The sequence below is a fragment of the Convolutriloba macropyga genome, chromosome 1 (assembly GCF_964194025.1).
Source record: "Convolutriloba macropyga chromosome 1, txConMacr16.3, whole genome shotgun sequence".
NCBI classification, from domain to species: Eukaryota; Metazoa; Xenacoelomorpha; order Acoela; family Convolutidae; genus Convolutriloba; species Convolutriloba macropyga.
In genome coordinates this window covers 57,176,605-57,200,503 of record NC_134468.1, presented here as the reverse complement: position 1 = coordinate 57,200,503, position 23,899 = coordinate 57,176,605, and the positions used below count along the sequence as shown (strand labels likewise).

Here is a 23,899-nt window from a genome sequence, read left to right as displayed (position 1 = left end):
CTCAAACTCGAACAACTTCCACTATCGAAAAATGAGTAGTGCTACGTATGCTCAATTAACAAAAGTTTTCCACTAGTGCATCACATTCATTACGATTGGTTAGATACAGACGTGTTACTCATTCAGAATATTCAACAAAACTTCTATATGGTAAACAAGCTCTGCAAATTTTATCAGTGATTGTACAGCTCAACTTAACTCAACTTGTGAAAAAAGACTTGAATTTGAAATTCTCAAATTTTCTCTTTAAGTGGCCAAGTTTATAAAAAGTAGAGTTGCGAAGCAGACACACTGTTCCTTCTTGCTTCATTCACTTACCAATTGCCCAAGATGACTACAATTTATTGATTGGTGAACTTGAAGGTTTGTTAAGTAGAAAATTCAATTCTTTATATTTTTTCGCCATTTACTAGATTGGGTGCAAAAAATAACACCCATCAATCAAGTTTAAGTTGTGTTGTTGATTGTGTGGTTGAAGTTGCGTTGTGAATCAAGATAAAGTTGTGTTTGCCATTTACTAAATTTGGTGCAAACTATAAAACCCATCAATCAAGTTTAAGTCGTGTTGTTAATCAAGTTTAAGTTCTGTTGTTATCAAGACGGTGCGGTGGGATTACGCAACGTTCCTAGGCACGCGAAATGTTTTGTTCCTAATATAAGTCAGTTAGGAGATTTTATCAAAAGCATATAAATTTCAGAATAACTGAGTGTTTTAAATTTTGAGTTATTTGATAAACTCAACCGAAGTATTTTGTTATCCAACAGATCTGAAATATTGTTAATGGAACTATTTGAGTACCAAGTACTTTAACGGCTATTAACAGCATCATAGATAATACAGTTCATAAACGCTAACTGCTTAAGCAAAATATCAGGACCGATTTTAAGTTAATGAAACGAGTTGCGCGATGTAAATATTTCTTGGTCTCTGAAACGATATAATACGTACCAAGTTGTTGTTTTCGCAGACTTTCTCGTACGATTCTGATGAAAAGACAGCGGTTTGCAAACTATTACTCCGAAATCTTTGGACATTAGGCAAGGTCTTTTAGTCATCTTATTGGCATGTTCATTGTGTAAAGTTTTGTTCGAAAGACATTTCGTCTGCCTAAAAATCGCAGACAATGCTTTTAGTTATTCATTCCCAGACAAGTCAATGCTCTTTAAATTTCTGCTTATTGGTTTTTTTTTCATATTAACTTAAAACAATTGAACTGAAAGTTCAACTGAAACAGTACACTCTACATAGTTTTTTTTTAAATATGTCACCTTGTGGTACTTGAATCAGGGTGCAATTCTGAGTTTCTGCAATTTTTTTAAATTCTTGACCATTTTCAAAGGTTGGCATCGAACACCTGCTCTTTCAATACTTCTGTTTCTTATTTAAGTAACAAGTCAAGTCAAATCAAGACTGAAGTTTTAAGAAGATAAGGAAAAACATAAAACAAATTTACAGTAAAAAATTGAATGAATTATACCCCAAAGGTCATCTTTTATCTTGATGCGATACTTTTTCCTCAGAATGTTTGATCTTGCGTATCACATTTAGATTTTTTCCTTGTAAAACGATACGGTCGCAGTTCTTTATTTTTCTTACTGCACCTTATCAGTACCCCCATAGTTTTTTAGTGACTCCGCCAATGCCGGTTCTGAGCCTGGAATGAAAAAGGGGAAAAGGGTACTCACAAAAACTGAACTGAAAAATGTTATATTGTAATGAAATGGAGTATCCTTTTTAATACCGTTTTCGCGCTCTTCAAAAGCCTTCAAATGAAATCCTAGTCTTCCAAGCAAATTATTTACAAGAAAATCAACAATGCTTGAAAAAATCTCAGAGGAAGATAAAACCGTATCCATTGTCTGGAGCTTTTCGATTCCTTCATCACAAGGAAACTTTTCTGTGATGTAGCAAAAAAATCTCTCCAAAACTTACCTACAAAACTTACCTACAAAATTTTAATGATTGAATTGTTGCTCATAATTTAAAAATTTGCTTCCGTTCGAATTTTCAGCCGCCCATTCTGAATCTCAGAAGTAAACTTGACAACTCGTAGAACAAGATGGCACAATCATAATATGAAATTTATAGCAAATATAAAAACTTGATTAGAGGCATAAAAATGGCAAACTTTGCAAAACTAAACAAACGCGGTTCCTGTCCGTAGCTAAAGATGCTTCTGAGTTACTCAACTTACGCAATGTCTTTGATGCCATCAAAAGTGGTAGCCCATCTGACGTACAGCAGCTCTGAGCCATATGCAATCATCCAGATCCCACCCAGACCCAAGGCCAGAGATAGGGTGCTGAGCCAGGGGATTCGGCCCAGAAAACGACATCGTCTGGTTTCTGCAGGAGGCATAATGTGGCGTTAAAAAGTTATAAAAAACTTACTTTGTTAAATGAAAGTTCCCAATATTATAAATCTGATGATAATAAGCAACAAAAACCTTTTATGTGCTTTAATTTTTACGATGACTGTCAAAAATTGGGCGTCAGCAATTTCCCAAAAAGTGACTGATAAAAGGTAAAATTGTATGTTGGTCACTACGATGGGTACGACCGCATTGTGTAGAGTTGGTGTAATACTATGATTCTCACTTCAGAAGTGCTAAGGATAGCAACGGCCCGAGTGCATGTTCAGTACATAATAAGCACTTCTAGATTTTGCAAAAGCACCCGGACCTTAGTCCCATAGCATTTCAGTACTGAAACGTTGTATTTCAATTGTATATCGTCGGCCCAGTACTGTATCAGCGTATACTAAGAGCATATTGCTACTCATGATGTGCAGCATGTCTCACAGATACTTTTTTCTGAAAATAGCTGTGCATCTTTGGCGTTGATTCCCATGATACAAAGGAAGATCATGAAAAATTGCGAAATATTCAAAAGAAATTGAAAATTCGGACGATGCAATTTTTGAGCATGGCTTACAGTCTTAAAAGGTTGCAAGTAACGTATCAATTATGGACTCTTAAGCTTTATTATGGACTCTTAAGTATGCCTTTGGACTTTCATGGTTTCTTTGGATGCCAATCTACAAAAACTCTGAACATATGGACTACTTGAACTAAAGACATGCTCCTTGATTTCTTAACTACTTTTGTAATTTAACTATACTCTTTAATTTTAGCTTTTCCTGCCATTCTTGCTTATTTCTTGATGTCAAGTCTATTTTTATTCTGTAAATTTACAATGTCTCAGATTAAAATCAGTGAAAGTTTAATGTTTGTTCTGTTTTTATCATGAAAAGTCTGAAATATGACATGATCACAGTACTGGTCAGAGTAAAATACAGAATTGAAATACTATGGTCAGGTACTGATTTTATCTGTGAGTCAAGTCTGGGCATTTAATTAGAGCACATCCTGATGACTATGATAATTGAACGCTGCACTGCAAACCAACAACTTATTTTGAAAATAATTTAACGATATGGCGCTCCAATAGCTCAGAAAACTGTCATTAAAAGGCTTCTAATAATTAAATTTCCGTAAGCAAAATCAAAAACTAATCAATAATTGTAATGTTGCAGGTGAATATCCAATAAGATGAAAACAGAATGATGATAAGAATTTAGCAGTTCAAATTGTGATCAAATAGTGTATCAAATGTGGCTAATTTGCTGAGGGAATTAAAGCCCCGAGAGAAAGAAAAGATACATTTCATTTTCAGTTCATTGGCTCCTTTGCAGTCGATCTATCAAAACGCGAACTCTCTTCAGCTGAGTATGTATTGCAATACCCTCACTCTATTTCGCTCCAAATTTTCACCCTTTCATGTATTTCAATTCCACTTAAATATGCAAATCCAATCTACACTGCTTTTAGAACAAACCGATCGGGGTACAGCGAAATGCTAAATCCCAGAAGAATGAAAACCCAGAAATCACACAGAACAGCCAGCAAGCACTAACCAAAAGCATGGGAAAGTAATTTTATGAAAAGGGGAAAACATGTTAACCTCATATGTTTCATTGACCTTGAGGCCACCGCCTCGTGCTTTGAGTGGATATTAACTTAAAATTTGATCTAACTCTTTTAATTTCAGCCGGAACATAACACAATCTACATGATTAATGACATATTCTATAAATAATGTGAGTAGAGGGTAGAAATTGTTTAACGAGCTCAGCGGATTTCCATACAGGTCCATTATTACTTCAACTCCGGGTTCTCTAACAAAGTCGTTTATTACCTAATGATGGAACAAACATTATAAACATTTTCTGGAAAGGTCTACAAATTATTTTAAAGCTCAGTTGTATAACGAATATTCCGTTATCAACATTGAGTAATTTCAAAAATCAAAACTTCGAATATTAATTTGCAACACCGGGCACGTGTGATTGAATAACGCGTTGACTTTTGACGAGTCTTTAACGAGAAAAAAAACCAAGTAAGACAAAGTCAACGAAGCCAAGTCTAACTTTCCCGACATTCTCATAATCAGCCTTGGAGATAAGAGACTATGCACTAAAGTTCTCTAATAATCTCTGAAAAATAAAAATATACAAAAATCAGGAAATGGCAAAAACAGAATTCCAGTCGAGTAATTTTTGTCTACTGGGAAGAGCAATGGGCCATCCCCAGTTTACTCGGGTAGTGCCCTTGCATATTGTTATTGAATATGTATATTGTAAATACTTAATATGTATATAATATATATATATATATATATATATATATATATATATATATATATATATATATATATATATATATATATATATATATATATAGATGGCTTGGTGAGATAATCTTGGTCAACTTTACTAACTCCTTGACATGCCATTATAGTTATCAGTTTAGAGTCACAATCCAAAACTGGAATCACCGTAACTCTCGGATTAATGGCCTCTCATCACTCTGATGATGATTTATTATGTGAATCAAAACCCACACAATCGGGTTTTCAATTGGATTAGTTGAACCCACACAATCAGGTTTTCAGATGGAATTATAAAAACCACACAATCGGTGTTTCAATTGGGATAATGGAACCCCCACAAGCTGATTTTCAATTGGGATACTCATAACTGGTGGGATAAGGACTCAATTATTTGCTCATGTTTTCATATGTGTCTGTAATCTTCCATCCCTTGCAAGGAGCATGATTGCGGACCCCCGAATTGCTCAAACAGAGAGTGATTGAGATAACCTACCGAAAGCTAACGACAACCCCGCCGGCTGCAAACTTCTGCTGTCAGCCAGAGTAGCGATTCATTTGAGGGTCTTACGAACTGTCTCTGAAAATTCCCCAAAAGACTCGAAAGCCAAAGGAATTAATTGAATTCCGACTTCACTACATTTCTAGTAATTGTATTTAATTTTTTGAAAATCCGAAAAAAAAGGTTTAAAGTTTTCTAATTTTTTTTGCTTTAGTCACTATAGCACTGTTCCCATACGCTGCAGAATTGGGAAATCATGGTAGATTTAAGAACATATAGTATGAACAGAAGTGTCAACAAATTATTAAATTTATTACAAATTTTGATTCGCAACAGATGCCAAAGTTGCGGGTGGAAATGGCTCCAGTCAGAAAAATACTGAGCAATTCACACAATTAGTGTTGAAAAATTGAAAAAGAAGACAAAAGTATTAAAGGTTATTTGGTGGAAGATATTTCTCCGGCCATTTAATTTTGGCCATAGTTTTTTGATCAAAAATGAGATATATGTGGTATATTTATTAATGGATGACATTTCATAATCTATTCAACTTACGATTCTACAGCATTTAATTGCGATTTTGTCAAAAACATTTCAACTCCCGGAGAAACCGATAATTGAAAGATTTAAATGGAACCATTAAATTGTTTTGACGTCTTCTAAAAACACTGAAATTGAATCGAATTGCAAATGATTGACATTTGACCTGAAATTAGTATCAGAGAAAATAAAGAAAAACAAGGAAGCTCGGTAATGAGCTTTTGCACATAAAGTTCCGACCCCGCTCATTCACATTTTTGGCATAAAGGTCTACCAAATGATGAACAGTTTTCTACAAAAAGAAATGTGTACGAACAAAACGATCGCCTGCAACGCAAATGAATGGAGTAGAAATACCCAATGGACGCAAATAGATTGAGTTGAAATACGGCATTAGATTGATGAGATCAGCCATTATTAGGAAAACAACTCAAGACGAACAACAAAATCAAACAAAAATAACGACAAACAATAATTACATGTAAAACTTATGTCCATTTAAAAAAAAACAATTAACAAGTCAACGTAGCGTCAGATAAAACTGAAACTGAACAAAACAACTTGTACTTCAATAGAAATGATAAAAGACCATTCCATAATAAGGCTTGGTAGCAATTAAACAAAGAAGAACAAAAACAGCAATAAAAAATTTTTAAAAACAATTAATTTCAAAGTAATGAAAACCATTAGATAGCAATTGAAAACATCCAAAATGTTCAAGATCACATACGTTTTTACAAGAAGGCATTAAGACCTGTTATTAATGAATTTTTTATGCGGTTACGGAAGGATCAACAAATAGAGACAACAAAAAAAAATTCAATTGAAACTTGCGAGAGAATTCTGTCGAAGCCGTAAAGTCAATTTTTGCCCCACAAAATATGTTGAACTGAACTTTGCCCGGACGTCAATGATGTCTCTTGCAACCTCTCATTAATCAGAGTTGAGAACAAGTAGACACAAAAAAAAAGAAACAAAAAGTAAAATTAGGTAATGCTATTGTATTTTTCGAAATCAATTAAATTTAAAGTCAAGAAAGCCATTAGCTACACAAAAAATAACCTAAAAGTTCCTTTTGGTTGTCGAAAAGAAACGGTCGGAACCTGTATTACTCAGAATATGTCTTACGTCTACAAAAATAACGTCAAATATAGACAAAAATAAAAAAAATTAGTTTCCTTTTTTTTGCGAAAAACCCGTGTCGAAGCGCGTAAATTCTTAGCGATTTCTTTAAAAACATTAAATTTTGTACATTTCCACCTTCCCTCGAGGACAATCATGTCATATGCGACCTGTAATTTGCAAGACTAGGTGACAAATTGACAAAAACATACAAAAAATGGAAGTTAAAAAGTCTTTGTTTTTATTTGAAAACAAGTGTTTTCGAAGTAATGGAAACCATCTGCTATCTAATCAACTCAAAATATTGCTCAACATGCTCATTTATCCCTATATAAAACACCAACGAACCTGTCATTATCCAGGAAATTTTATACGACTAAAAAGACAAAATAAAAATTACAGTTAAAGACAAATATGAAACATTCAATCAGACTCTTTGAGAAAGGGGTGTGGAAGCCGTTAAAACCATAATCTGTGCCTTTAAAGACTTTTACATGTTGACTTGTGTGATATTTTGAACGTGAACGTCAAAAATGTAATATGTGAACCGTCAATTTTGTGATAATTTGACAAAACGAGAAAAAAAAACGTAAAAAAGGGCCAAATAAAAAAAAACCAAAAACAAATTGTGAAATCTAGTATTATCAACGCCAGAAAACCATAACTTAACGGGTAAAACTGCAAAAAAGATTAAGTTGTAAATCAGTACAAAGAAGAGGAAGAAGAAGCATTCTTTCTTCGCTGACACTAAGCTACAAGTTGGCCAAACTAAAAGAGAAATAGTGGCTAGTGTCCATAAGCCATTGTTTATTTAAAAATCAAACATTTTTTCAAAGTCAAAAAGACCATTACCTTTCGAGTAAATGAACTAGATACATTGTTTGGGAACTGCTTAGAAAACCAATTGAACCTATCAACTGTAAGCTTTGATTTGAATTGTTCTGTTAAAAAAGATCGATTTTTAAAAAAAAAAGACCGACAGATTACAATCTTAAATATTTTTAGGTTGTAACAGTCCAAGAGTGCACCAAAACCAGCCTTGCTATTGCTATTCGTCCATTAAGAACACTCAATAATTTCGAATGTTTTAGATCTAGATAATTTGTTAGTTGAAAGATCAAAAGTAAATGTCGTTTTTCTAATACTCATAGAGTAAAGTTAGGAAAATTTTAATTCCCAACTACTTTCAATGGACGTGAACGTTGGACTAGTTCTCTTTTGTTTTTGCGGAGATTGTGTTTGTTGTTTTTTTGGGTGTGTACTTCCTGTAATTTTAATCAAAGTGGATTAAAGTAGTTTAATTCGGGCAATTTTTGATGAAAAAGGCTGAATTTTGAAATATTTAGCCCAAATTTTAGCCAAAAAAAATAAAAATAGTCAACAAGACTTTTTTGACTCTCAAAAAATTAAGAGTGTCATCTTCATATATAGCAAAATTGACGACATTTTAGGCAAAAATTCCGTAAAACTTGAATAAAAATAAAGCAAATCGGTCTAATATTCACAAAAATTTAAACCACGATAACTTGCTCTAGAAAACGAAATACAAAAAATATTTTAATTTTATATTTTACGCTGGGCGGGCTTTTTAATGATACCACTCACAACTCTCTACGATGAATATATCGATCGGTCAAAATTATCTGAACAGAAATGGGGTCAGTCAGGGTTTTATTTATCTTTTTTATAGAAATATAGATGAAACCAGGCGTCTAGATATAATTTTCTCTTAACATCCACCAAATATTTTTTTGCTATTATCTTGTGTTCTTTGTTTAAATTTCACCTACCGGCTAAAATATGCCCGTTTAATTCAGCAGATGTACCTTTAATTTTTGGCTGGATTTCTCAAAACGGAAACTTTCTGACTAGAAGCAGTTTTTTAATGAACCATACTCTCATATAATGTGTTCTAAATAAATGTCAAAAACTCCGTATTCAATATGTTTAAAACTGTTGTGAGGCTATTTTAGTATTAAAGAAAATGAAATTCATTCCCTAATTTAATAAGTTCTGACAAATCTACTGGACAGTCGTCTTCATACGACATCAATGTTTTTATACGAGACAAACACTGATTTTTCATCTCAATTTTACTGCTTGCCTGCCTTCAAGTCGTAAGATATATGGTGTCAGAGTTGAGAAATAATTCAGAGAATTAATCTATCAGGATGGCCAAATTATCAATGATGCAAAAGTCAGTGTGACAGAAAGCGGACATTAAAAACATTTTTTCAACTTCAATAGAAAATCAAAATTATACAATTTCTAGTCTTTGAAATTCTTTGTATGATCCCTGTATGATTTCTAGGAAATCATATATGGCCTTATACGACTACCAAGAATCCATAAAAATAATATATGACCTAGTATGATTACTAAGAATCATATATGACCTAGTACGAAATCAGAGAAAGTTGTATGACCGTTCACCTTGGTTATTGTTTTGTTAACATCGCCATTAGGGGGAAATATGTTTCAAAAATATGAAATAGAATAATCTAATTGAAAAATAATTTGTTTTTTTTTCGAATTTTCTTTTGTTGCTTAGCAAACGGCTGGTTGGAGCATTGTGAGCGAATGGACATGACAGGTTGTAAGTGCTTATGCAAAACGCCACGCACTAAATTATATCAAACTTATTAGATTGTCCCCTTGATAGCAAAAATGTTTTTCTCAAGCTTGGTACCGTGCAAATTATTTAAAAAACTGTGAGTTCAGTACAATTTACAGTATATTTGAGTTCAAAAAATTACTGAAATTAAATTTACAGCTACTAAATGAAAGAAGTCACTACCAAGAACAAGTATCAATAACGGTCTTGTGAGAACCATGAAGTGTCTACTAATAGCTCAAAAAAAATTTTCAAAAAACTAACAGGTAGAACAGCTGTCACCCGGAAAACATCCTGTCAATTGAAATCAATTTAATAACAAGTGCTATTGTAGAAACATCCGCACCGAACTTTGGATGCAATTAACGGACCTTTTCCGTTATTGCCCCTCACGCGATTTTGCCCAACCCCCCGTTTATATAGAATATGAGTAGCATCGGAATGGCAATAACGGAAAAGATTCCAATAAGCAAAACAAAATTAGAGCCAAGGACGAGGTTTTTGTTTGTCCTCATTTATGATGCAGACCATTTTTGAACGCACACAGGGGGTATGGTGCGTTCAAAAAAAACACAGTCGAGGATTCTTGTTTAACGAGCAACGTAAACGCACCAGTACTTACGGTCGAGCCAAAGTCTGCCCCATAGACGAGCCAAAAACTGTCCCATACACGCAACAATTCTGGAACATAGACGAACCACGTTCTGCCACATACACGAGCGACATTCAGCCCCACAGACGAGCCAGAAACTTTATCATAGGCGAGCTAAGGTCTGCACCATACACTTTTTAAACATCTTTTTTATAAAGTACTGTCGGAAAATTATCTCAAGTTGATTGAAAAAAGCAACTTTTTGAGATATTCCAGTATGTTCTGGGTGTGTTCCCCTCCTCCTTCTCTCAACTTATCTGGGGACCGACTATGGCGGAGTTACCAACAAACAACTAAAGGAGAATTGAGCAGAGCACTAGAAAAAAACTAGGCTCGAAAAGCTCTCTCCAAAACAGATTGAAATACTATCTTTTTTTCTAGGAAAGTTAGGCGGACCATTCTTTTTGCATTACAATCTAAATAGTACTGGTAGTCTGGGATATCAATTTGGTTCAATTTGAACAACTCTATGACCCAATCAAAAAGACCTATTTTTAAAATTATTTATTTGAAATATTAGCAATTTTCCGTATGAAAAACTAACCTTTTTCCTAGCAGGCTATAGCCAAAATTTTTTTGCTGTAGACTTTATAGACATAGGGGATAGCCCATACCATGTTTGGTTCAATTTGAACAACTCTGTGACCCAATCAAAAAGACCTATTTTTAAAATTATTTATTTGAAATAATAGCAAATTTCCGTATGAAAAACTAACTTTTTTCCAAGGCAAGCTATAGCAAAAAAACCTTTCTGTTTTACACTCTAACTGCACTGGTCATACTCCATGCCGAATTTCGTTCGATTTGAATAACTTCTTGACCCGATGAAAAAGACTTATTTTTAAAGTTTTTTATTTGAAGTTTTTTAATTTCCGTATAAAAAACTAACTTTTTTCCTAGGCAGATATAGCAAAAATTCTTTTTGTTGTAGACACTATATACACAGAGGATAGCTCATACCAAGTTTAGTTCAATTTGAACAACTCTATGACCCAATCAAAAAGACCTATTTTTAAAATTTTTTATTTGAATTAAAAGCAAATTTCCGTATGAAAAACTAACTTTTTTCCTAGGCAAGCTATAGCGAAAATTCTTTGTGTTTTAGACTCTATAAACACAGGGGATAACCCATACCAAATTTGGTTCAATTTGAACAACTCTATGATCCAATCGAAAAGACCTATTTTTCAAAACTATTTAAAATTAACTATTCGAAATAATCGCAAACTTCCGTATGAAAAACTAACTTTTTTCCTAGGCAAGCTATACCAAAAATTCTTTTAGTTTTACACTCTACGTACCCATGGTATACTCCATACCCAGTTTGGTTTGATTTGAACAACTCCTTGACCCGATGAAAAAGACCTGTTTTTAAAATTCGTTATTCGAGAAATACGCAAATTTCCGTATGAAAAACTAACTTTTTACCTAGGCAAGCTATAGCAAAAATTCGTTTTGTCTCAGAGTCTGCCTACCCGTGAATACTCCATAACAAGTTTGGTCCGATTTGGACAACTCTATGACCTAATCAAAAAGACCTATTTTTCAAAATTATTTAAAATTAACTATTCGAAATAATCGCAAATTTCCGTATGAAAAACTTTTTCCTAGGCAAGCTATACCAAAAATTCTTTTTGTTTTACATTTTAAAGGCACTGGTGATACTCCATATCGAGTTTGGTTTGATTTGAACTACTCCTTGACCCGATGAAAAAGACCTATTTTTAAAACTCGCTAATCGCGAAATTCGCAAATTTCCGTATAAAAAACTAACTTTTTTCCTAGGCAAGCAATACCAAAAATTTTTTTGCAAACAATTTCATTACATTGGTGATACTCCACACCAAGTTTGGTGTGATTTGGACAACTCTAGGACCTAATCAAAAAGACCTATTTTTCAAAATTATTTAAAATTAACTATTCGAAATAATCGCAAATTTCAGTATGAAAAACTAACTTTTTTCCTAGGCAAGCTCTAGCAAAAATTCTTTTTGTTTTGCGCTTCACGTACCCATGGCATACTCCATACCGAGTTTGGTTCACTTTGAACATTTCCTTGATCCGATAAAAAAGACCTATTTTTAAAACTCGTTATTCGAGAAATACGCAAATTTCCGTATGAATTACTAACTTTTTTCCTAGGCAAGCTATAGCAAAAAAACCTTTCTGTTTTACACTCTAACTGCACTGGTCATACTCCATGCCGAATTTCGTTCGATTTGAATAACTTCTTGACCCGATGAAAAAGACTTATTTTTAAAGTTTTTTATTTGAAGTTTTTTAATTTCCGTATAAAAAACTAACTTTTTTCCTAGGCAGATATAGCAAAAATTCTTTTTGTTGTAGACACTATATACACAGAGGATAGCTCATACCAAGTTTAGTTCAATTTGAACAACTCTATGACCCAATCAAAAAGACCTATTTTTAAAATTTGCTGATCGCGAAATTCGCAACTTTCCGTATGAAAAACTAACTTTTTTCTAGACAAGCTATAGCAAAAATTTCTTTTGTTTTACAGTCTAGATACACAGGGAACACTCCATGCCAAGTTTGGTTCAATTTGAACAACTCCTCGACCCGACGAAATAGACCTATTTTTAAAATTATAATCGCAAAATTTATTCGAATTAATCGGAAATTTACGTATGGAATGCTAAAATTTCTCCTAGGCAAGCTATAGGAAAACTTCTTTTTGTCTCAGAGTCTGCCTACCCTGGGAATACTCCATACCAAGTTTGGTTTGATTTGAACAACTCCTTGATTCGATAAAAAAGACCTATTTTTAAAATTCGCTAATCGCGAAATTCGCAAATTTCCGTATGAAAAACTAACTTTTTTCTAGACAAGCTATAGCAAAAATTTCTTTTGTTTTACAGTCTAGATACAAAGGGAACACTCCATGCCGAGTTTGGTTCAATTTGAACAACTCCTCGACCTGACGAAATAGACCTATTTTCAAAATTATAATCGCAAAATTTATTCGAATTAATCGGAAATTTACGTATGGAATGCTAACTTTTCTCCTAGGCAAGCTATAGGAAAACTTCTTTTTGTCTCAGAGTCTGCCTACCCTGGGAATACTCCATACCAGGTTTGGTTTGATTTGAACAACTCCTTGATCCGATAAAAAAGACCTATTTTTAAAATTCGTTATTCGAGAAATACGCAAATTTCGTATGAAAAACTAACTTTTTACCCAGGCAAGCTATAGCAAAAATTCGTTTTGTCTCAGAGTCTGCCTACCCTGTGAATACTCCATAACAAGTTTCGTCCGATTTGGACAACTCTATGACCTAATCAAAAAGACCTATTTTTCAAAATTATTTAAAATTAACTATTCGAAATAATCGCAAATTTCCGTATGAAAAACTAATTTTTTCCAAGGCAAGCTTTACCAAAAATTCTTTTTGTTTTACATTCTAAAGGCACTGGTGATACTCCATATCGAGTTTGGTTTGATTTGAACAACTCCTTGACCCGATGAAAAAGACCTATTTTTAAAATTCGCTAATCGCGAAATTCGCAAATTTCCGTATAAAAACTTAACTTTTTTCCTAGGCAAGCAATACCAAAAATTTTTTTGCATACAATTTCATTACATTGGTGATACTCCACACCAAGTTTGGTGTGATTTGGACAACTCTAGGACCTAATCAAAAAGACCTATTTTTCAAAATTATTTAAAATTAACTATTCGCTTTACGTACCCAGGGCATACTCCATACCGAGTTTGGTTCACTTTGAACATTTCCTTGATCCGAAGAAATAGACCTACTTTTAAAATTATAATCGCAAAATTTATTCGAATTAATCGGAAATTTACGTATGGAATGCTAACTTTTCTCCTAGGCAAGGTATAGGAAAACTTTTTTTGTGTCAGAGTCTGCCTACCCTGGGAATACTCCATACCAAGTTTGGTTCGATTTGAACAACTCCTTGATCCGATTAAAAAAAGACCTATTTTTAAAATTCGCTAATCGCGAAATTGGCAAATTTCCGTATGAAAAACTAACTTTTTTCTAGACAAGCTATAGCAAAAATTTCTTTTAGTTTTACAGTCTAGATACACAGGGAACACTCCATGCCGAATTTGGTTCAATTTGAACAACTCCTCGACCCGACGAAATAGACCTATTTTTAAAATTATAATCGCAAAATTTATTCGAATTAATCGGCAATTTACGTATGGAATGCTAACTTTTTACCTAGGCAAGCTATAGCAAAAATTCGTTTTGTCTCAGAATCTGCCTACCCTGTGAATACTCCATAACACGTTTGGTCCGATTTGGACAACTCTATGACCTAATCAAAAAGACCTATTTTTCAGAATTATTTAAAATTAACTATTCGAAATAATCGCAAATTTCCGTATGAAAAACTAATTTTTTCCTAGGCAAGCTATACCAAAAATTCGTTTCGTCTCAGAGTCTGCCTACCCTGTGAACACTCCATAACACGTTTGGTCCCATTTGGACAACTCTATGACCTAATCAAAAAGACCTATTTTTCAAAATTATTTAAAATTAACTATTCGAAATAATCGCAAATTTCCGTATGAAAAACTAATTTTTTCCTAGGCAAGCTATACCAAAAATTTCTTTTTGTTTTACATTCTAAGGGCACTGGTGATACTCCATATCGAGTTTGGTTTGATTTGAACAACTCCTTGACCCGATGAAAAAGACCAGTTTTTAAATTTCGCTAATCGCGAAATTCGCAAATTTCCGTATAAAAAACTAACTTTTTTCCTAGGCAAGCAATACCAAAAATTTTTTTTGCGTTACAATTTCATTACACTGGTGATACTCCACACCAAGTTTGGTTTGATTTGGACAACTCTAGGACCTAATCAAAAAGACCTGTTTTTCAAAATTATTTAAAATTAACTATTCGAGATAATCGCAAATTTCAGTATGAAAAACTAACCTTTTTCCTAGGCAAGCTCTAGCAAAAATTTTTTTTGTTTTACGCTTTACGTACCCATGGCATACTCCATACCGAGTTTGGTTCACTTTGAACATTTCCTTGATTCGATAAAAAAGACCTATTTTTAAAACTCGTTATTCGAGAAATACGCAAATTTCCGTATGAATTACTAACTTTTCTCCTAGGCAAGGTCTAGGAAAACTTTTTTTGTGTCAGAGTCTGCCTACCCTGGGAATACTCCATACCAAGTTTGGTTCGATTTGAACAACTCCTTGATCCGATAAAAAAAGACCTATTTTTAAAATTCGCTAATAGCGAAATTCGCAAATTTCCGTATGAAAAACTAACTTTTTTCTAGACAAGCTAGAGCAAAAATTTCTTTTAGTTTTACAGTCTAGATACACAGGGAACACTCCATGCCGAGTTTGGTTCAATTTGAACAACTCCTCGACCCGACGAAATACCCTATTTTTAAAATTATAATCGCAAAATTTATTCGAATTAATCGGCAATTTACGTATGGAATGCTAACTTTTTACCTAGGCAAGCTATAGCAAAAATTCTTTTTGTTTTACATTCTAAGGGCACTGGTGATACTCCATATCGAGTTTGGTTTGATTTGAACAACTCCTTGACCCGATGAAAAAGACCTATTTTTAAAATTCGCTAATCGCGAAATTCGCAAATTTCCGTATAAAAAACTAACTTTTTTCCTAGGCAAGCAATACCAAAAATTTTTTTGCGTTACAATTTCATTACACTGGTGACACTCCACACCAGGTTTGGTTTGATTTGGACAACTCTAGGACCTAATCAAAAAGACCTGTTTTTCAAAATTATTTAAAATAAAACTATTCGAGTAATCGCAAATTTCAGTATGAAAACTAACCTTTTTCCTAGGCAAGCTCTAGCAAAATTTTTTTTTGTTTTACGCTTTACGTACCCATGGCATACTCCATACCGAGTTTGGTTCACTTTGAACATTTCCTTGATTCGATAAAAAAGACCTATTTTTAAAACTCGTTATTCGAGAAATACGCAAATTTCCGTATGAATTACTAACTTTTCTCCTAGGCAAGGTATAGGAAAACTTTTTTTGTGTCAGAGTCTGCCTACCCTGGAAATACTCCATACCAATTTGGTTCGATTTGAACAACTCCTTGATCCGATAAAAAAGACCTATTTTTAGAATTCGCTAATCGCGAAATTCGCAAATTTCCGTATGAAAAACTAACTTTTTTCTAGACAAGCTATAGCAAAAATTTCTTTTAGTTTTACAGTCTAGATACACAGGGAACACTCCATGCCGAGTTTGGTTCAATTTGAACAACTCCTCGACCCGACGAAATAGACCTATTTTTAAAATTATAATCGCAAAATTTATTCGAATTAATCGGCAATTTACGTATGGAATGCTAACTTTTTACCTAGGCAAGCTATAGCAAAAATTCGTTTTGTCTCAGAGTCTGCCTACCCTGTGAATACTCCATAACACGTTTGGTCCGATTTGGACAACTCTATGACCTAATAAAAAAAAGACCTATTTTTCAAAATTATTTAAAAATAACTATTCGAATTAATCGCAAGTTTCCGTATGAAAAACTAATTTTATTTTTTCCTAGGCAAGCTATACCAAAAATTCGTTTTGTCTCAGAGTCTGCCTACCCTGTGAACACTCCATAACACGTTTGGTCCGATTTGGACAACTCTATGACCTAATCAAAAAGACCTATTTTTCAAAATTATTTAAAATTAACTATTCGAAATAATCGCAAATTTCCGTATGAAAAACTAATTTTTTCCTAGGCAAGCTAAACCAAAAATTCTTTTTGTTTTACATTCTAAGGGCACTGGTGATACTCCATATCGAGTTTGGTTCAATTTGAACAATTCCTCGACCCGACGAAATAGACCTACTTTTAAAATTATAATCGCAAAATTTATTCGAATTAATCGGAAATTTACGTATGGAATGCTAACTTTTCTCCTAGGCAAGCTATAGGAAAAAATCTTTTTGTCTCAGAGTCTGCTTACCCCGGGAATACTCCATACCAAGTTTGGTTTGATTTGAACAACTCCTTGATCCGATAAAAAAGACCTATTTTTAAAATTCGCTAATCGCGAAGTTCGCAAATTTCCGTTTGAAAAACTAACTTTTTTCTAGACAAGCTATAGCAAAAATTTCTTTTGTTTTACAGTCTAGATACACAGGGAACACTCCATGCCGAGTTTGGTTCAATTTGAACAATTCCTCGACCCGACGAAATAGACCTATTTTTAAAATTATAATCGCAAAATTTATTCGAATTAATCGGAAATTTACGAATGGAATGCTAACTTTTCTCCTAGGCAAGCTATAGGAAAACTTCTTTTTGTCTCAGAGTCTGCCTACCCCGGGAATACTCCATACCAAGTTTCGTTTGATTTGAACAACTCCTTGATCCGATAAAAAAGACCTATTTTTAAAATTCGCTAATCGCGAAATTCAAAAATTTCCGTATGAAGCACTAACTTTTTTCCTAGAAAAGCTATAACAAAAATTTCTTTTGTTTCTACAATCTAGATACACAGGAAATACTCCATGCCGAGTTTGGTTCCATTTGAGCAACTGCTCGACCCGACGAAATAGACCTATAATTAAAATTACAATCGCAAGGCTTATTCGAAATAATCGCAAAATTCCGTATGAAATACAAACTTTTTTCTAGGCAAGCTATACTAAAATTTCTTACTGCTTTACACTCTGATTACTCTGGTGATACTCCATACCGAGTTTGATTCGATTTGAATAACTTCCTGACCCGATGAAAACTACCTATTTTTAAAATTCTATTATCGCAATTTATTCGAAATAATTGCAAATTTCCGTATGAAAAGCTAACTTTTTTTCTAGGGAAGCTATAGCAAAAATTCGTTTCTTTTTACACTCTAGATAACCATGGTATACTCCATGCCAAATTTGGTTCAGTTTGGACAACTCTAAGACCTAATCAAATTGATCTATTTTTAAAATTACTAATTCGATTTAATCGCAAATTTCCATATGACAACCTAACTTTTTTCCTAGGAAAGCTATACCAAATATTCTTTTTGTTTTACATTCTAACTGCACTGGTAATACTGCATGCCGAGTTTGGTTCGATTTGAATAACTTCTTGACCCGATGAAAAAGAACTATTTTTAAAATTCTATTATCGCAACTTATTCGAAATAATTGCAAGTTTCCGTATGAAAAACTAACTTTTTTCCTAGACAAGCTATAGCAAAAATTTCTTTTGTTTTACAATCTAGATACACAGGGGATACTCCATGCCGAGTTTGGTTCCATTTGAACAACTCCTCGACCCGACGAAATAGACCTCTCTACGATGAATATATCTATCGGTCAAAATTGTCTGAACAAAAAAACCCAGTTGAGTATATAGTTCCTCCGCCCTCAAGAGGTGTCTGAACAAAAAGTCTCAACTAACATACATCAGTCTCATTTTGGCATATATCCGAATTCGTACATGATCGTGTCTAACTAAACTTTTTTGATCAAGCTGTACTAAATCATCATTTCTACGAAGCAAATTGATTTTAACTTAGAGTTGGCAACCTATCAAAAAAGTATTAAGCAATTCTGAGAAAACTTCTTTTGATCTACAAGGCCGCTATTCGGTTCAGTAGAGTTTTTGTCAGACCTTCGAAAAATCAAATGTCAAATTGAGAAAATTTTAACACTTGCTGAAAAGACAAATTAGTATACAAAACGAAGCAAGTTACCACACAGACATAAATAAACCGCGATAAGAGTTTAACTTTTTGTAACTTTTAGTATAATCTTTACACGCGTTTTAGATTTTCATTGTAAAATTTTCAAAAATATGGAAGGCGAGAAGATTTGTGTGGGCTACTTGAATTTTGGCGGTTAACAATTTTATAATCTCGCTTATTCACTTAGTTCTTCTAAACCTCAAACAGAAACTTAAAATTAATTGTAAACTATTCTAAATTATTTGAATGTGTCACACTAATGAAAAATGGGGTCAGTCAGGGTTTTATTTATCTTTTTTATAGAAATATAGATGAAACCAGGCGTCTAGATATAATTTTCTCTTAACATCCACCAAATATTTTTTTGCTATTATCTTGTCTTCTTTGTTTAAATTTCACCTACCGGCTAAAATATGCCCGTTTAATTCAGCAGATTTACCTTTAATTTTTGGCTGGACTTCTAAAATTGGGAACTTTTTGACTAGAAGCAGTTTTTTAATGAACCATACTCTCATATAATGTGTTCTAAATAAATGTCAAAAACTCCGTATTCAATATGTTTAAAACTGTTGTGAGGCTATTTTAGTATTAAAGAAAATGAAATTCATTCCCTAATTTAATAAGTTCTGACAAATCTACTGGACAGTCGTCTTCATATGACATCAATGTTTTTATACGAGACAAACACTGATTTTTCATCTCAATTTTACTGCTTGCCTGCCTTCAAGTCGTAAGATATATGGTGTCAGAGTTGAGAAATAATTCAGAGAATTAATCTATCAGGATGGCCAAATTATCAATGATGCAAAAGTCAGTGTGACAGAAAGCGGACATTAAAAACATTTTTTCAACTTCAATAGAAAATCAAAATTATACAATTTCTAGTCTTTGAAATTTTTTGTATGATCCGTGTATGATTTCTAGGAAATGATATATGGCCCTTATATGACTACCAAGAATGCATACAAATCATATATGACCTAGTATGATTACTAAGAATCATATATGACCTAGTACGAAATCAGAGAAAGTTGTATGATCGTTGACCTGGGCTAGTATTTTGTCAACATCGCCAATAGGGGGGAAATATATTTTAAAAATATGAAATAGAATAATCTAATTGAAAAATAGTTTGTTTTTTTTCGAATTTTCTTTTGTTGCTTAGCAAACGGCTGGTTGGAGCATTGTGTGCGAATGGACATGACGGGTTGTAAGTGCTTATTCAAAACGCCACGCACTAAATTATATCAAATTATATCAAACTTATTAAATTGTCCCCTGATAGCAAAAATGTTTTTCTGAAGCTTGGTACTGTGCATATTATTTAAAAAACTGTGAGTCCAGTACAATTTACAGTACATTTGAGTTCAAAAAAATTATTGAAATTAAATTTCCAGCTACTAAATGAAAGAGGTCACTACCAAGAACAAGTATCACTAACGGTCTTGTGAGAACCATGAACTGTCTACTAATAGCTTAAAAAAATTTTCAAAAAAACTATCAGGTAGAACTGTTGTCACCCGGAAAACATCCTGTCAATTGAAATCAATTTAATAACAAGTGCTATTGTAGAAAAATCCACACGAAAATTTGGATGCAATTAACGGATCTTTTCCGTTATTGCCCCTCACGCGATTTTGCCCAACCCCTCCCCCCCCCCTTTATATAGAATATGAGTAGCATCGGAATGGCAATAACGGAAAATATTCCAATAAGCAAAACAAAATTAGAGTATGTGGTAAAAATTTAGTCTATAGTATTTCGTGATGAGCCAGACGAACATGAATAAATCTAGATGATGTGTATGACAGAAAAAATGTATAAGGCAATTTTCGAATATTTCTAATTTTTTGGAAATAAATTTAGTTGTATAAAAATGTGATAAATTGAACTTACTCTTTTCGACGTACACCATTGAGGGCTGCATGCTGCCTCGTGCTGTAACACCTCCTGTATTGATATAGTTGTTATCGTTTGTTAGCTCCCTCATATACGGGGGAGGGGGATTGGCCGTCCTGTAGCTCATATCCCAAATGTGTTCACACAAAAACAACAGTAGCGGCAGCAATTAGAGTACACGGCACATTATTTTTGTGAGTAATGTGACATTATAGATAGAGGTCAAATATCAATAAGCAGAATGATATCATAGCAGAACAGGGGTTTTAAATCCTCAAAACAGCGGGAGTTGTAATGATTGATAAAATTTAGAACATTTGTAAACTGCAAACATTTAGGATTTAAGAAACTTAGACCACAAAAGTGTTAAAAGTTATTCTAAAATTTCAGAAAAGACCTTCACATATTACATAAGGATGACAAAAGAGTATACTATAAATGCGCTATATTGCAGTTAATTTTTCACAAAAAGGAGGCTGCAAAAATTGGAAAATGTAAAATCTGAATGGCAATAGCTTTCTGAAATTAATAGAATTTTTTCTGAACCAATGCGTCCCTAATGCAGTAGCTATTATTGTGAGCTAAACTGTAGGCTAAGAGAGCGGTAGCAGTTATAATATTACGTAAGGGGAGGAAAGGCGGATGACATTAAAGCTAATTAGCTAAGATCGGCGCTAACTGCAGATTATCACAGCATCAATTCAATTCCACTGCAAACCTCCTTTTCATAACACGCACGATTCTTATTTCATGCCATTAAACAGATTGATTACTGAAATAATCTACCGACTTTCTCCGCTGTTGTTAGTAGACCATGAATTCCCGTTTTTCACGGGAGAATATTTTGGTTTCAAATACATACGCAGTCGAAACAGGAAACGGGTTCAAACAATATTGCGTGTGATGTGAGCAAACGTTGTTCAAAATAACAAAAATGCTAACGGGGAAACAGCAAAAAAAAATCAGCTTTTGGGTGTACGATGCATGAAAAGAAGTCTTTTGTTCGTTTTCTTTGTTTGAGAGTTTGTCGGCTTCGTGGCAACGAAAAAAATAACCTGTCCTAACGTTTTTGTTACTCTTATTAATATTTTGTGTGTGTTCTGAAGCAGGAAGCACAACGTACTGGGGAAATTTGGCCTCTATCAGTTGCAAGCAATAAAAGAACTAAAAAGGGAAAGAAACACACATGACGTTAACCTGTGAGTGAATATTGGAAGGGAATTCACTATTTATAGCAGGTTATTTTTTAGCCCGCTCTGCTGATTTCATGTTAAGGCACAGAATTGAGGGAGCTTTTAATATCACTACGCTTTAACTTTTAAAGGAATGACCTAAAAGAAGTTATAATCGAACTGCATCAAGTATTAGTTCAGCCAAATACACAGAAAGGACATTCAGAAAATTTACACCTACCGATTAGAAATTTACGCTAACCCAGTGAATCGCAAATTGATACACCTTGATAGGTCATGCAAGATATTGAAATATCTTACAAAACTTCGAATATCTTGCCGAGAACTTGAAAGCTGATGGGAGTTTGGGGAAATCTTACCAAAATAAACCAAGAAACTTTCTTGATAGCAATTGAAAAAAAATGCTAACGTCAAAATCTATAAAAAGTGTGATTGAAGTGGATCAGTTGCTATTTTAACCTCATACCCCTGAAAAACTGTTCATTGACATAAGATGGGCAAAAATAGATGGCAAATGGTTCATGTATTCCCAGGTCGAGGTGGCCAGACCGAAGTGACCCCTGATCAGACAAGTTTCGAGCGCACACATGTTCCCGGTGCGCTCGAATTACATGGTCTGGAAAAGGCTTCGAGCGCACTTTTGTCTGGACAATGGTCTGGAACTTGCCTGATCAGAGGTCACTTTGTTCTGGGACGGTCTGATCAGAGGCACTTTCAAGCGCACACTAGTCTGATCAGAGGCCGATTCGAGCGCACACTAGTCTGACCAGAGACCAATTCGAGCAAAATTTTTTTCTCAAGTTTTTTTTGTTTTCTTACTGACTTTTGTTGTCTCGGTTAAGAGTCAACAATAAAACAGCATTCTGATCGGAACTTCATCTGCAAATCTGATGGGTTTGATCAGAGCCAAGGGGTCCAGCTGATAACAACTGCCCGTCCCCTCAAGCAAAGATATTGAATCAAAGTAGATCAAGACATTTTTATGCAGAGCTGTCTATGTTCATTTTTTCAGTTAAAAGCATAAAAAAATGGCATACTCAGTAATTTTTTGATCAATTTTTTTTCGATTTACTTTCATTAACAATACTTTTAGGATTGGTTTTTTGTTAGTTGAATATGAGATTGATAAAATGATAAATGAAATGAATATATTATAACGATATTGAGAGATTTGTTCATGTTCAAAATCATTCTCTGATCACACTATTTCGAGCGCACTTTTGTCTGATCAGAGGTGATTTCGACCGCACTTTAGTCTGGGACAATATTTCGAGCGCACTTTAGTCTGGACAATGGTCTGGAACTTGTCTGGACAATGGTCTGGAACTTATCTGATCAGGGGTCACTTCGGTCTGGAACTCGTCTGATCAGCGGCGGCTTCGAGCGCACTTTGAGCGCAAAATGATCTTCGAGCGCATACTCGTCTGATCAGAGGTCACTTCGGTCTGGAACTGTCTGATCAGAGGTCCCACTTGTCTGAGATGGTCTGATCAGAGGCGATTTCGAGCGCGACCTCAACCTGGGTTGGCTTCTTCTGAAATCTTTTGTTTTTTGCTACCAGTTAATGTCCGTTTGCTTTCAAATCAGCCAACTTTTCTCTTTTTTCAATACAAAAAAGAGACAAATTTTGGTTTGTGATCTGCTGGATTCTCAATTATCCGTGATCAATTTATGTCTGTTGAAGCAATGGCATATCAGAGGGTTATAACAAATTATGCCAAAAACTTAAGCAGGAACTAAGAGCTTGCCTTTAATTAGAAAAGTAACTAAACTCGGAAAAATCAGATCAATGTCTATTAAAGATTTAACTGAGCTGATTTTTTTTTAAAAAAAATCTCGATATTTCATGACAATTCGTGATATATCTTAATTCTTGTCTTATCTAAAGATTTTCCGTTAAACCGTGTTCGATAGTGGTATTTTATTTAAGCAAATTGATGTGGCTTAACATTTCATTATTAAATTTTCTCTATATCTGCAGTTGGTTATCAAGGAAAATATTTTAATGAAAAATCGGCTTATTT

The 23,899-nt window shown here is 33.8% G+C and overlaps 2 protein-coding genes across 2 annotated transcripts in view; both read right to left on the bottom strand.

The window, feature by feature from the left end:
• Positions 1 to 8,845, bottom strand: part of LOC142340744 (small COPII coat GTPase SAR1-like) — a 356,486-nt gene extending 347,641 nt beyond the window's left edge. Inside the window, exon 1 of the mRNA XM_075391448.1 lies at positions 8,834 to 8,845. The gene's annotated coding sequence lies outside the window, so the exon portion shown is untranslated. The remainder of the gene's footprint in view (positions 1 to 8,833) is intronic.
• LOC142340735 (uncharacterized) overlaps positions 1 to 21,541 on the bottom strand; it is a 52,517-nt gene extending 30,976 nt beyond the window's left edge. Inside the window, exons 1-2 of the mRNA XM_075391437.1 lie at positions 20,680 to 21,541; positions 2,196 to 2,346 (exon numbers count right to left, since the gene is read on the bottom strand). Coding sequence (XP_075247552.1) covers positions 2,196 to 2,346; positions 20,680 to 20,809 — 281 coding nt within the window. The 5' untranslated portion in view covers positions 20,810 to 21,541. The remainder of the gene's footprint in view (positions 1 to 2,195; positions 2,347 to 20,679) is intronic.
• Positions 21,542 to 23,899: the final 2,358 nt, after the last annotated feature.